This window comes from Rhododendron vialii, chromosome 7a (assembly GCF_030253575.1).
Source record: "Rhododendron vialii isolate Sample 1 chromosome 7a, ASM3025357v1".
In the NCBI taxonomy this organism is placed as follows: Eukaryota; Viridiplantae; Streptophyta; class Magnoliopsida; order Ericales; family Ericaceae; genus Rhododendron; species Rhododendron vialii.
The window spans coordinates 30,342,533-30,357,487 of record NC_080563.1 but is presented as its reverse complement, the minus strand read 5'-3'; the positions used below and the strand labels follow the sequence as shown (position 1 = coordinate 30,357,487).

The following is a 14,955-nucleotide window of genomic DNA, read 5'->3' as shown; positions in this document are numbered from 1 at the left end:
AATGACGACCACCTGCATCCTCTAAATTTGTTTCCTCAACCAGAAGCACAAAATTATCGGTACAGTTGGAAATATACCGCAAAAATAAATAAGTAATACCACTTCTTGTCTATTACTCCTCTTTCACTGAAGATTCTGCTAGGTAAGGACCCTTCCACAAATTACCATGATATATAATACTCATGACTTCAATAGGAAAAATAGGGTGCTACAAAAACACTGCCAGAAATTACACTCCAGAAAGGAACATGAGAGAGTCCCAAATGCACTTCAATATACCAATTTACCGCTCATCTATATATAAGTTAGTTTTAACAACAATTATCAGTAGATAATATTTGCCCGCAGATAAGTACCGTATGGCACAAACATGTTTGTGATCATAAACATGAAAAAAGTATACCCGATAAATTGACAGAAAAGTATCTTCGTCAGTTAATAAGTGGTTTCTCTAAATTCATCTGCATGTCCGCTCCCCCCTCACCAAATCTGGAATATTCCTCGGGCACAGGTATACCCAGCTCCGAGCAAACAAGATGAACTATCTTTCCAGTAACGCCACCAAACGACATTTTGTTCAGGGTTACAGAAATAGCAAACCTGTTTTTGATGTCACAGTAGCCTGTTGATCCGCCCATGCCCGAGTGCCCGAATCCTATAAGGGAACCATCCTTCGCGTAGCACCTCCTAAACCCTAGCCCGAATTTCCCACTTGGGAGAACCAAATTTTCGTATTCTCCAGCACCCATGAATGCATCATGAATTCTAGGGTTAGAAAATATCTTGCTCACACTTTGATGATCGTCAGCGTCTATTGTGGTTTCAGCTGTCAAATTATTGCTGTCGCCAATGTTATCATTATCGGGAATCATACTATAGCTACTGTCACCCGAACTATACGATTTTTTTTGCATCCGTCCTTCTGTGCAGTTTGCTGATGTCATCAACTTCCTCCAGTAGCCTTTCTGCTGCTTGGGGGGTTTTAAGGAAGCGAATTTGGGAAGATGAGGATGGCTGCCAAGTGTCGGCTTGGAAGAAGAGGAATGGGGTGGTGGGACTGTACCACCGTCTGCTAAAGCTGCATAGTAGCGCGCAAGTGCACGGGCTGAGCAATGTCCATTAGCGGCTGGTATAATTGCACGGCGCACATTTAGGGTGTTGAATAGAGCCGGAAGGGTGGTGGCAAGCTGGGCAATGTCACTTGGCTGGAAAGTAGAGGGGAGGTCTGAACGGTTGCTTACACCTGAGAGCTTCTTGAGGTCATCTGCATCCGTTGTCAGTGTTGCAAGTCGAGATTCCACACCTATTAGGAGGCCACCACCAATGTTACACAGATCGATATCGACCAAGGTCATAGCAACTTCACAAATTCATAAATAGCACAAAAGTATAGTATAAGCACTCCGTTTGTCTGGGCGTAAAATCTTATATTGTGAAAAACACTTTCCATGTAAAATGACCGGAAAACCACCATTTCGTTTTGTTTTCTAATGTTTGGTTGACACATGAAAATCGTTTACGAGAATAAAGTTTTGCACCAGATAGTTCAAGTGGGATATTTTCCATTATATGCTGGTTTTCTCGTTATTCTCTGTTCTCCATCAATTGCACTCTCTTTTTCTTCTTGCTCGTCTTATCCATACAACATATACGCGAATCAGAGCAATATCCACATATATGCATTGTCAGGCTGAAATCTCTGTTGATCCAAATAGTTTTGAATGTTTCCGGTCAATTACAAAGGTAGACATTAGAGAGGTCTACAACTCCCCAAGTTACGTAGAGAAGCAGAGATTTTAAGAGAGACATCCCACTCCCAAATGTAGAGAGAGAAATAGCACTCTCTACAAAGCACATTTATTCCAGATGAAGAGAGAGGAACAGATTTTGGAGAGACAGGGAAGAACTCTTCTAATGATGAACCTGTGGAGATACAATGACTTATGGAAACTTCATATTCATAGATGCTGCAAAGATGATTTGGTGAATTCGATGTAAATCAATTTGCACCTGATGAAGGAAAACAGTTTAGACTAAGAACATTTATTCCTTGTTTCTCCAACCAAATTCTGAGGATTGGGTAAAAAAAATGACGTCGACACAAACAGGGCCTAAAGGACAGGAAAGCGTAGATAGTTGATCAACCAAACTGAGGAAAGATATTACAAGCATGGTCAAGTGCAGGCGCAAGCTGAATCTGACACTGAAACAAGAGACGAGAAAATTAATAGAGCAGAGAATGAATTATGCCTGGAGGAATTCCAATATACAGCTCCCCGTCAATGTTCAGGGGACGAATGAAGGCTTCTTCAAGAATTTCCTGAAACTTCTTACCAGATGCATGCTGTTCAATATAAACAAATCATTAGATCGGTTAAAAGGTTGTAAATAACAGAGGTGGTCTCAGTGTTACAGTCAACATCAACACGATTTCTCCTAGTCTTGTCAACACAACAACGTGGAAATCCACCAATGATTTGCAAAAATAGATTACATCACATTTCATATTGACTAGATATTGAAGAACAGATTACATTGCATTCACTAGCATGTGTCCGACAGCAAAGCCAAGCAGGAACAGTGATTGAGAGACTCAGACTGTCCTTTTCAGAGTGTTATAATTTGGTTTTCTTAAGTGACCAGGAGAATATTTCGGAGTAGCTTTTTTTAATATGATGCCCTGCAGGAATGAAGCTAGACAAGGCATAAAGTGGGAATACGCTCTTCATTTCCTCCGCTGAGACAAAGGCACACTTTGTTTATAACGGAAGCGAAGTCCAGATTTTATGTAATAAAACTTACGAGTTCTGTAATATTACCCTATGTTAGCTCTTCGACTTTAAAATTCAAACAAAAAGAATCATTACTCTCTCCAGAGACTAATAACTAATTAATGAGGAGCTATTTTGGTCCATCTCCACCAACTGGGCCAATTTGTTTTCGATTTTAAGGCACGTTGTCTTTCAAGACTAGGAGCTTAAGTGGAATGCACTTGAAATAGAGCCCCACATACATCCATTTACCAAACTCCATCAAGAGATGGTAACCATACATTTCAAAATTAGATCTCTACTGCTCAATATACCTCAAACTTCCCTCATTTGACAAACAAATGGCCCCCAACCGCAGTTTTTGGTGGACAGAATCAGATTACCAGGGCTCAATGTCAAAGTGGTTGGAGTAACACCGAGGATGGTGTTATATGCAGCCAGGGAAATAGAAATCATGATGATAGGTGGTGGCAAATGGGCATTGGGAGTTTGAAAGAGGTTACAGTTCTAGGAGAATCTGAAAGTCGGTAACCTTCGTAAGTGATTCTCAGACATGGCAACCTTATGGATCCATCTCCTTTTCTTCCCCTTCTGGCCTTCAACACTGACATTGGTTGATGTAATTTAGGGAAATGAGTGGGGAAAGCTCTGCATATTTGAGTTAGAATGGCTGATCAAAAAAACAATATGTGAGTTAGACTGGATATCACAACTCTTTTGCGGAAGAACCAAAATATCTTTGCAAGGTGACAAGGTCCAACCCAGACAAGATTCAACAACTAGAATGTAAAACTCTGCTACCATTTGTGGTATGATGGGCTACAGTAAGATTGATTGTGATGCGAAGAGTTCTGCGAAGGCATGTGGGAAGTGGCGTCCATGAAAAGCTGAAGAGTCCACAACTATTGTATAGGTGATGGACGATTGATGAAGGGTAGGGGAAATATGGGGTGACTAGGAGGCGGACCAGTAATTTGGATAAGGAAACAGAGTGTTACAACTAGCAAAAGATGTAACCAAGGATTCAAGAAAGAAATAACTGATGTAACCATATTTCTATTCCCTAACTTCCCATCTCTATATTCTCAGATTTTCCCTAAAATATTTTCTTCAAGCAAATGGAAATAAACCTTATCAAACATTTCTTGTCAGTATCCTATGATATTGTGAGAACAATGTTTCTTGTCGTTTCCTGCGCACCAAAACCTTTTCAGGGGAGACGAACTGAAAATCTGCAACATGGTTCTAACTGTATCAATCATAGCTTCTACACTCTTCGAATGTTTTGGGGAAAATAAAGAAAATCACAAGTTTACTGATATGATGCATAGTTGCATAAAGCGGGAGCTGAGACATAGCAAGGTCTAAGCGGGAAAATAGATATAGTACAGTTTCGAAGACGTATTTTTCTTGCTTTGTTGAATATATATGTGAAACTGTGAATAAATACAGGAGATTGTCCTTCGCTGTAGATTGTTTCTCCATAGAAACAAATCAATGTTACGAAAATATGAAGCAAGCAAGTACATTAATGTTCAGTTTTTCATATTATCTTGGGGCATCAAGATTTCTCTCGCTTGGTAGATTTTATTTTATTCCTTTGGAGTTGGTATGTTTGAGAAATTCCATCCCAATTGGGAACGCGATGCTGCCTTGATGGGAGCAGGAGCAATGTCCTGGAGTGGTCGCCCCTTGGGAGGTTTCTCAAACTGAAATATGAAGTTGTAGGCATACTTGCATTAAACATAGTTAAGAAATAAAGCACTCTTCGGACTGAAACACAAACTGAAAGCTTTCAAGCTTCATGAATAAAAGAAAGAAATTTGAATACAATTTGGTTCACACACTGTATGAGTACCTCAATGATTCCACCACAAAGCCAGCCAAAAGAAACATAGTGATACAGCTGCTCACGGCCAGGTTCAGTCTCCGGGACTGAAGTAGCTATGCGACTCAAACACTCGTCCCAATCAAGCATTAGGAATGGATTTTCTTGTGTAAGGCTGGCCAATGCATTATGCATACCGGATGTATGATTAAGCACATGATGTACCTACTCCAATACAAATAAACTTGCTAAAGATATAACATAAAATGTTAATCTGGTTGCTGAGAATAAAAGAATACGAGCATACAAGGAACTAAGAAATTCAACACTTTCATTACAATAAGACTGGTAAAAGCTTTAAAGTTTTTGCCCTTGCACTAGTTGTTTTTCAAAGTAAAAATGAAGATTCACATACCAAGAAAATAAAATATCTGATCCAGCATTTTATTCTTGCAACTTTCCATAATTTTCTCAGCAACCAACGAAAGGGTGACATAAGAAATAATTAACAACATAAATTGATAGGGATAGGGGAAAATGTTATTCATGGATCCGAGACTCAGAGCAACAACATTATACCTTTATCAGGTCTTTTCCATTAACTCTGAACTGTGGCCAAACATTTCCAACATTTTCATCAAGCCTCAATTTCCTGGTAGATAACATACTCAAACAATTACTCCCTTTTCCTGACACCCTCAACTGGTTCTTTGGTATTAACAAGGTTTTCACGACAGAAGTACCAAAGAGAAACAGTTGTAAAAGATAAATGTTTCAATCAATGCCTAAAACGTGTAAATGTCGCATTGAGTAGCTTTCTACATAGAAATTTGGGCAGAAAAAATTAAGCATTACCCATTATCCACCAGCCAATGAAGCATTCCTGCTGCAATACCCTTTGTGACAGAGAAAACAGGAAATAAGCTATCAGGCTGAACTGGACGAGGGTCATATCTTCCAAGCATTCCGGCAGAAGTATCAATGATCACTTCTCCATCTTTGTAGGCACACACCTTAAGATTATCAGAGAACATAATCAATATATCCAATTAACATGTTTGTGAAGAATACTCAACCAAAAAATGCTTAAGAGCAAAAGAAACCCTTAAAGCAGCAACACTTCCAGCGTTGGCTTCTACCTTGTTAAGGGCAACTTCGAAACGAGATTAAAGTACCTTTCAAAGGAACTAGTTCGTTGTGATCCAATAAACTTGACAATTTCCAGAGATTGTTGACGAACCTTATCCAAAATGTCCAACAAACCCAAGTGCTTGAACAACAGACTAGGCAAAAATGATTCAGTTTTCGTACTTTGGCATACATAGCACCAAAATATTACTGGCAATTACTGTTTTGGTAACCACAGTACTATAAGTACAACCACAATAAGATTTTCGCAAAATTTTGAAAAGAAACACCGAAGCAAGTGACAAAAGCTTTGAGGTGGTCAAAAAACTACCCACATAAGCACAGGGGCAACAAGAATATGGGATAGCATAAGAGATATCTTTTTTTGAGTTTGTGCAGCCTGATTCGGCTTTGGATTGCCACTTCACTGACTATGTCGGGGTTTGACCTAGATAGGGGTATTACGATAATTGGTGATGTAATAGCAAGAAGCAACAATGAAACAAGGTGAGTACAGCAATGGAGATGGAAAATAACGAACCAATTCGAATGTTGAGCTACAACTTAATGAAATAAAGTCTTAAAGAAACTCCATATCATATTTAAACAAAGAACTATACCCCAAAGAAATCACATTGTGATGCTACACCAGTTAGTTGCATGTACCTGGATTCCAAGTATTTTATCAGCATCTCCCAACTCAACTAAGAGCTGTCTCAGTTTAGCCTCCACGTCAGAATGGACAGGTGTGTCGTTAATCCATTGTGCATTCAATGCCGGTCCTTTACTAATGTTGCTGAAACAAGTAAACCGCAAATCAATGAGATTTCTGGGCATAGAAACCACAACTAGCAGCTTTTTCAGCAGACTTACCCGTCTAAAACAGACTCAGCAAAGGGTCTCATGATATCTAGGTAAACTATGCGAACATTCATCGTGGCTGAAAGCCCTGAACATTTGAATAATGGAATGCAATTGTGAACAATTCTTCAACAAAATAGTGAATGAAATGTGAATAAAGGAATGTAATTGTGAATGATTCTTCAACAAAATAGTGAATGAAAGGAGTGATTTATAGTAAGACCTCTAAGCAAATTGAGAACCCGAGTAAATATCACGATGTCCCCTGGGAAAGCATCAACCTGGGGAGAAATTTCATTACTTTGGTGGTTATGGAGAAACTAATTTTAAGGAAGTAGTCAAAAAAAGGGGATAAGATACGAACTTACAGGATTGAAACGTTTCACTTCTTTTTGGTTGAGTTTCATCTTATCCTGTAAGACTTTCAGGTTTTTCGTTCTTTGCTCAGCCATAGATTTCACATTTTCCTTCACAAGAAACAAACCAATAAAAAAAGTATAACCATACAAGATCTTCACAAAGATGACAGTGAGTGGACAATAAAAAAGGTGAACTTACAAGAGCTTCATTTGAAGGTGTTGAATTACGGAAGAACACACTAGTGACCTCCATAGCCTGCTCTGGCATGTCAAGGCGCAACCTAAGCCCCATTTCTTCAAAGGCAGACAAAAGTGCCACATGGTCTCCCTGAAAGCACAAGCATCCTAATTATTGATCATCCAGAAAATAATAGTTTGAAACAATACAGGAAATAATAGAATTAGAAACGGAACAAAGTAAATGTAAATCACATGGATAACTTTCATGCCAATAAGCAAATGTAACAATCTATGAAAGAAAATTGCAAGACAAAACTACATTCACAAACTGAAGGTACAATAACTTCAATTATATTCCTGTTAAGCATAGTTGTATGGACATGTTTGTATCACATGCAATCTAATATCTTATGTAGACAAAACTAAAGAACCCAGCATAATGACTTTCTCTCCTACACTCTTGCACTCCCTATCTTTCTATTTCTCGTTTTTATGACTTAGCTGCCACGTTGCAAATATAATGTCACCTGTTTCAAAGAAACAAACTATTTAACAGTCTCTTTATGTTTCATAGTCATATCATACGGAGCAATGCTGTAAATTCTGACCAACCTAACCTCATGTTGAGCATCGATTCGCTAGTGTGCGAGACCCAACAAGCTCCACGCAATCAGTGCCATACACATTATCTTATATTATCACTATTGCAAGTCATTTTTGAAATTATTAGAACGATTTTATCGTGAAATCACAAAATGACTGGACAGACCTCAGCAGATGCCAGAAACATTTTTGCAAGAGCATGTTTCATGGGACTAGATAGTAACTTTGTAAGCCCAAAATCGAGCAAAATTGGACGATGAGGAGCTTGCTTGCTCACAAGAAAATTTCCTGCAGATAAACATGCAAGCAAGAATCAACAGAAGCAGAAACAAATTATTCCGTGTCGAAACCACATCTCATAAAGAAGACTAATGCAGAATTTGGTGATTCGATTAGGACTGAAGAGTACCAGGATGAGGGTCACCATTGAAAAAGCCATCAACATAAATTTGGTGGGCATAAGCACGTGTGATCTCTTCAACAAGCTTTTGCTTGTCAACGCCAAAAGCTTCAAGCGACTCAGTATCATTTAAACGAATCCCATCCATATACTCTAAAACGAGGAGTCTTTCAGTTGACTGAAATTGCAAGGAACATGCAATAGGTTAGGTAAGATTGGTGAAAAAATGAAGCAAGATATATGAAAAATTAAATCACCAGGTCTTCACTGAATAAGATTCCATGCAAGAAAGTATAAAATACTAACAGAAAGAAGATAAAGATGCTGGATATGCTTGGCTTAGCTTTTTATTTTTATGTTTAATGTATGTAACATGAGAAAGAGTGACACTTTATGATGAACATGCAGTTGTACAATCTATGCTATAAGAATAATAGTTGCAAAAAGCGAGGTGGGATAGTAGAGCTCGTTTTCTGTTGCATATAAACAAAGAAAGAGAACTGGAAGGCTTCAAGCTCCAAAATTTACACTGTTGAAGTTGGTAATCTTCATTTCGTTCTCTCATTTTTTTGTCTTTTGAGTCTTCTTAAAGTTGTTCAATACAAGATTCACATGCCAATGACAAGTTAGGAGTAAGGATTTAGCTCATCAAGGCTGCTACATATGTTAGAACATGGCATTGATGGTAGTACTACTACAATGGCAAAATAAGGTATTCAGTAAAAGAGAGACGCTGTATATTTTAACTTTGCATTTTCTCATCCTACTTGATACTGATCTTAATTTTGTCAAAGCTGTGCCAAGAACTCTAACATTCTAAGATCAACCAAATAGGATTTTATTTTTATTTTTTTTACTATTTAACCATGAAGGGCGGAAAAGCTTAACAGTAGTGAAAGAAAGAAGAACAAAAAACATGGTCTGCTCACAAGTTAAATTTATGCTGTAGTTTAGTGCAGAATGGTACCTGAATAACTTCTGGGATCAGTACGTCCACAAAATTAGCAGGATTCCTATCATTGCAGTTGCCTTTGCAGCCTAGATTTCTAAAGACTGTTCTAGTATTTTCTACAGGCACCAAAGTAAGCGTTTGTAAGAAATTCAACGGCATGCTAAACAGCTGAAATGGCTCAACAAAATGGATAGCAAATCATACCAGCTTCATGGTTGAAATCCAGTTCCTTCGGGGCTTCTTTGCACCATTCATCTATCATAGGGCTGAAGTCATAATGTGGTTCTGCCCATGCTATCCAATCGACTATTGATTTCGCATTCTTTAAGTCCTGTAAATAATAGCGCGTCCTACAATTAGATTTTTGTAGCAAATTACGATAATCATCCCAATCATCTTAAAAAGCCAGAGCAAGGATAACCTCCAATATTATTGTCTTGACACCCTGATGTTGAACTTTCACAACCACCTCCTGTCCATTACGCAGAGTTGCACGATGAACTTGTGCTATCTGCATAAAACAAAAATAAGGAACCAATAAAGACATAGAGACAGTAGTTAAGTTTCCCACCATGAGATAGAACTACACATCTCATTTATACCTACTATTCTCCAACTTCATGTTGTACATATGATCACATTATGTGTTTGATATCCTACTCCGAGTATTGAATTGAAGATATAGATTTTTAAGCAAAATACTTAACTCTGCCAGCTGACGTCAACTTAGGTATTCTATCATTCCTAGATCTGATAAATTCCAAAATTTTGCACATTTTTTTCCTCTTCGTGCTGTGTATAATTTAGCTATATTAACCTCTTTCATTTGTAATCGGCTTGATTATTTAGTTATAATAATCATGTCCATATACTGTATATCAATGTGCCTTCTTGATGCAGCCAATGCTGGCATAATACCAAAAATAACAACAAATAGAGGAAGCAATAAAACAAGAACTACTATGCTAACAAAGAAATAAGCAAGTCCGAGTTACAGAGAAGAAATAAGCAAGTGCTATTTCCAGAGAAACATTAGCGCCTGTCAGAAGAGTCTACTAGTGGTAAAAACAAAGCTAAAAGAAAGGTAACGGTAGCAAGAGTGCAACGTAATAATAGTAGACCAATAGTAGCAGCAATGGTAGGTATCGTTTAACAGAGAATTAGGAAATATCAGTAATAGCACCAGAAGAAGCGGTTGCAGTAGCATCTGAGGACAACAGTTTGAAACAATGATATTAAGCTTGAGCACAAACTAGGATCTCACCGATGCAGTGGCCAGAGGTGCTTTGACAAAGTCTAAGAAGAGGTCATCCATAGATTGTCCCAACTCTTTTTCTATGGTTTGACAAACCTAAAGGGGAAAACAAATATTAAGAAATGAAAATTCAATTGACAATTATACCATCTAGTACAGATCAAACATGTGAATTAGATTGAAACATTTGATGTAGACATTCAGAGGTGCATGATGTTCTATGCAATGGAACTTGTATCACAAGAATCACAGTCTTATGCATACATATGTTACAAATGCAACTCTGTTATATCTCAAAACTTGTTACCTCATCAACAGGTCGAGGTGGAAGAGAGTCCTGTAGCTGCTTCAGAAGTGTTATATAGGCATTGGGAAGCACATCTGCACGTGTAGACAAGTACTGCCCAAGTTTCACCCATAAACCTTCCAACTCTATCATCAAATTGAGGACACGCTTAGCATTACGCTCGTGAAGTCTCTCCCATAGAGCAGCTCTCTTAGATTTTCTAATAAATTTCTCTCGTTGCTGTAAAGCCTTCAAGCATTCACCCGAAACCAAACAAAAGATAAAGATGGAAAATGATTTCAGGTATAGAAGGAAGTAAGTTGGTTTTCCGCACAGAAGTAAGCATATTAATCATAGCATACCTTGTAATCCAGGTAGATAACAAAAGCCAATGTGAAAACTTTCATTCGCCTTTTGAAGATGTCAACCATTCCCATCTCTCTGCGGCTTGCCCGCAAAAAAGGATCAATGTAGCTATCGACCTTAAAGGTCTGGATCAAGCAAAGACAGAAAAAGCAACCATCAGTGCATAATGCCAAATGCATTAAAAAAAACACCTGCAGCAAGACTGTCGTCCATAGCTGTTCTAAATTGGTGAAATAAAGTGTACTGACTACAAGTTTTTTAAGCTCATGTTCTAGAGTGCAGATAATTATCTTATACAAACCATCTACTCTGTTAAGAAGTGAATTATACATAATTATCACTTATGAGGAAGAATAAAACATTGTTAGCCACAAGTAGACACTTGACACCAACTGCAACTTCAATGATCCTCATATCTCGATTGAAACCTACCACCAACATAGAAATGAAAATCGAAGGTCACAGTAACACCTCCAACCTCACCGTTAAGTTGCCCATATTACATCTTAAAACCTAACTTCAATTATCATATCCCAACTGAAATGAAAAATCCCACCTTGTCAGATTATGACAGCATTGCTGGTGCCTTGGATGTCTACTGTCTAACAGGCATGTCATCTCCTGAAGGTATCCCTGCTGTACGCTGACAGTATGAAGTAAACAATGCTCCTCATGCTATTGCCAGCATTTCTCCCTATCTTAGTGGGGGAGAAATATCATCCTTCCTCTTTACGTCTTGCTTCGCAATTTGTTTACCCTTTCCTTGATTGTCACAAGGCATATTCCTAACCTCCAACTTATAATTATTAAGTGAACACTTCTTCCTTTCTCCTTTTGCTTTTCTTCTTTAGCTAGCATTCATATTTTCAGCCTAACTTATGCTACTTGTGCAAACTTGCTCCTGTCCATCAATGGTTCAACCATCACAACAACAGAAACCATTGAGGACAGAACTTAAAATGCCTCTATCTGAACTCTGATGGCAAAAGACCAAAATTATGATGCCTATTGCTCGTGCTTTCAATGTACACTATTGCACCAGGAGGGCTGTAAATGAACCAAGCTGTTCACACTCATTCGAGGCGAGGCGAGGTAAGGGCTCGTTTGAGTTTGATTCATTCACTAAAAAAACCAAACCCAAACCCAAACCTTATCTTTAGGCTCATTCCATAAACGAGCCAAGCTCAAACCAAAGGGTATACTGTTCGCTTAGGCTTGCAAATTTGGGATCAAAATATAAGTAGTTATTTTGTAGACGATTCATAGATACTCCATTTTAGTGAGATATATCCGCATTGTTATAGAGATATCATATGAAGTTTTTGTTGATCATGTTCTTGATGGATTTTAGTTCAATTTTTCGGCTTATATTAGGTAATATTGATATATTGCGATAAAATAAAAATAGTCGAACTCGAGCCTGAATTTGACGCCGTTGAGTTTAACAAGCTTTGACTAGCCCAGCCTGAGCTTTGAATATTTTAAACAAGCCAAACTCAAGCCTGAATTCAGCTTGATTACGTTCGTTAAACTCAAATGAGCCGAATCGAGTTGAGCCCAAGCTCCGAAAATTTTAGACGAGCCGAACTTGAGCTCAATTGTTCAAGCTTGAATCGAACCAAGCCAAACTCGAGCCAGGCCAATATTTTATCGAGCTGAGCCTGACAGAGTTCACATCTATTTGGCTCGTTTGCACCCTTGCACACCAGCAAATTAAATTTATCTTTGTCCCAACTTGCCCTGCTGCTAGCATTTGACACCATTACACAAGTCCAAAAGTTGGAACTACGAACCCATTTGTTTGAAATACCAACACGGTTCACCCGTGTCTTGTATGTGTGCTTGGATTTGAAGCCTGCAGGCAAATGGATTTTACTAGTGCACATGAAAAAAATTTCTTTTCTTTTCCCCTACCCCAATAACCAAAACAAGGCCTTTGTGTTGAAGTAACACAAAGGAAAACCTTTGATAATGGGAATTCACTGCACCAGAATGAAAAGGGGATTCACTGCAATTGGTTATAAATGTTAGCGATTCACTCATTTTATCTGCAACTAGAAGTTGGGCGCACACTACGTGGGTGTGTGCACGCGTAGGTGTGTATACATGGGGTGTGGTAATGGGGATTGGGGAAGTTAGGTTTGAGTGGTTTTATTATTTTGCCCGTTTGAGTGGTTTTATTATTTTGCCCATGTTACGATAAAAATAGTGGTAAAAAAACCTTTTTACTGGGGCAATATTGAGAGCTTCAAAATTTTCTCAATAGATTCGTTGCTTCCGAGGAAAAGGGTTTGAGAATTCCATTCATTAACAAGTTACAAATGAAATAAATCTTCCAGACAGAAATAGGTTATAACCTAACTAGTAGAATCCAACAACAGAACACGATGCTAAAGGCAAAGAGCAAAGAATTCAGCAGCTCATAAATTCAACAAACCAACCCCAAAATTAGACCAATTTGTGAAGATTAGCACACAAAAATTAGGTAACAAATAGTGAAAAAAACAAAAACAAATAACCGACAGACCAGAAAACAGATAGTATTCAGGTAAAAAATGAAATTGTTCTTCTCGATTACAGAAAGCCAGACAAAAGACGGGGGAAATAGACAGATTTCAAAAAATTACTAATAGTAATACAAAACAGGTGCATGAAGTTACCCGTAATTGACCTGAAGGAGAGAAGAATGCCAGAGAGAGAGAGAGAGAGAGTGGACGTTTGAAGGATCAGCCTCGAAACGATCGGTTAAAGGCGTTCGCGTTAATAAGAATCTAGAAATGGACACGATGCGTTTAGGTTTCGGTTGTGACGTGAGTGCTGTTGCTTGCCCACCTGCTATTCCTGACTCTGAGAAATCATCCAAAATTGACCATACGTAACGTTCAGCATAACTTCGGTTATTTTCCTCTCTTTTCTTTTTCTCCCCCGAGGGAGTCTTGGGACCGTCACCGAGACACCGCTGCGTGGTGTCCAGAGCTTCTTGCTCACCGTTTATAAATGAATTGAAGAGTAAGATGTATTCTACTACTTAAAATAAGTATTTACTTATATTTTAAAAAAAGGTGATAGTAATATAAGAGAATGACTTGTCTTGTAAAGCGTGAAATAAGTACTTAAAAAATAAAATTTTTAGCGGAACGGGGTCGAAGTACATGAGTCCCGTATAAATTTGTGATAGATAGGGGTGCAAACAAACCGAGCTGCTCAGAGCAGCTCGTGGTTCGGTTTGGCTCGACTCGTTTAGTAATCAAGCAAACCTCAATACTCAAAAGCTCGCCTTGTTTTTATAGGTTTGGCTCGTTTAAAGAAGCTCGTTAAGTAAATCAACTTGGCTCGGCTCGTTTACAAACGGGCCGAGCTCGAGTTTTCAGCTTGCTTAGTAAACGAGCCGATCTTGAACACTATAGAGCTCGGCTTACCTCGTTTTTGTATCCCTAGTGATAGAGAAAATGTTTGAGACGAAACATGACAGTGGCCCGAGGCACTGGTTCGCTCCCTTGTAGTTGGCTTAACAGCACGGGCTTTTCCAACTGAACCGTGCTGTTAAGCCTGTTATCCTATTTTGTGCCCTTCGTGACACCACCTCATGAGCCGGAGAGATTATTCACTGACATTGGGGCACCACGTGACATTGCCTCAGGCCTCTCCTCATCACACATTATTGTGGGATCTTCACACTTAGTCTCGAACCCCACAAAAATGTGTGATTGAGGAAAGGCTTAGGGTGCCTCAGGGGGCATTGAATAATTTTTCCATGAATTGAGTCCTTTTCTGAAAGTCAGTACATTATCATTGGACCACAAAATGTAAATTTGTTATTAAGGCGATATTAAGCTGGGCCCACACATGCCAATTACTCTACGTTATATAGTTTTTTTTTTTTTTTTTCAGTACACGAAAGAAATCTAAATATTTAACAAAATCTAAGGAGGCGGGGAAGGAACTCCGTAACGAGGCAGGTAAAAG

The 14,955-nt window shown here is 38.5% G+C and overlaps 1 protein-coding gene across 2 annotated transcripts; it reads right to left on the bottom strand.

Annotated features, from left to right (window-relative positions):
- Nucleotides 1-244: 244 nt before the first annotated feature.
- On the bottom strand, nucleotides 245-13,964 carry LOC131332233 (uncharacterized). Of its 2 annotated transcripts, none has more exons than XM_058366334.1 (19): nucleotides 13,650-13,964; nucleotides 10,986-11,114; nucleotides 10,645-10,872; nucleotides 10,347-10,433; nucleotides 9,504-9,593; nucleotides 9,287-9,413; nucleotides 9,098-9,198; nucleotides 8,140-8,308; nucleotides 7,897-8,018; nucleotides 7,147-7,275; nucleotides 6,957-7,055; nucleotides 6,812-6,869; nucleotides 6,601-6,676; nucleotides 6,394-6,523; nucleotides 5,455-5,612; nucleotides 5,179-5,251; nucleotides 4,630-4,824; nucleotides 2,251-2,344; nucleotides 245-1,303 (listed from the first exon to the last, which is right to left on the bottom strand). In XM_058366334.1, exons 2-19 carry the CDS (start codon nucleotides 11,058-11,060, stop codon nucleotides 432-434), a joined length of 2,883 nt encoding a protein of 960 aa, XP_058222317.1. In that variant the 5' UTR covers nucleotides 11,061-11,114; nucleotides 13,650-13,964; the 3' UTR covers nucleotides 245-431. The 2 variants fall into 2 exon arrangements, with proteins under 2 accessions (XP_058222317.1, XP_058222316.1); XM_058366333.1 differs by having other exon boundaries at nucleotides 13,661-13,827.
- Nucleotides 13,965-14,955: the final 991 nt, after the last annotated feature.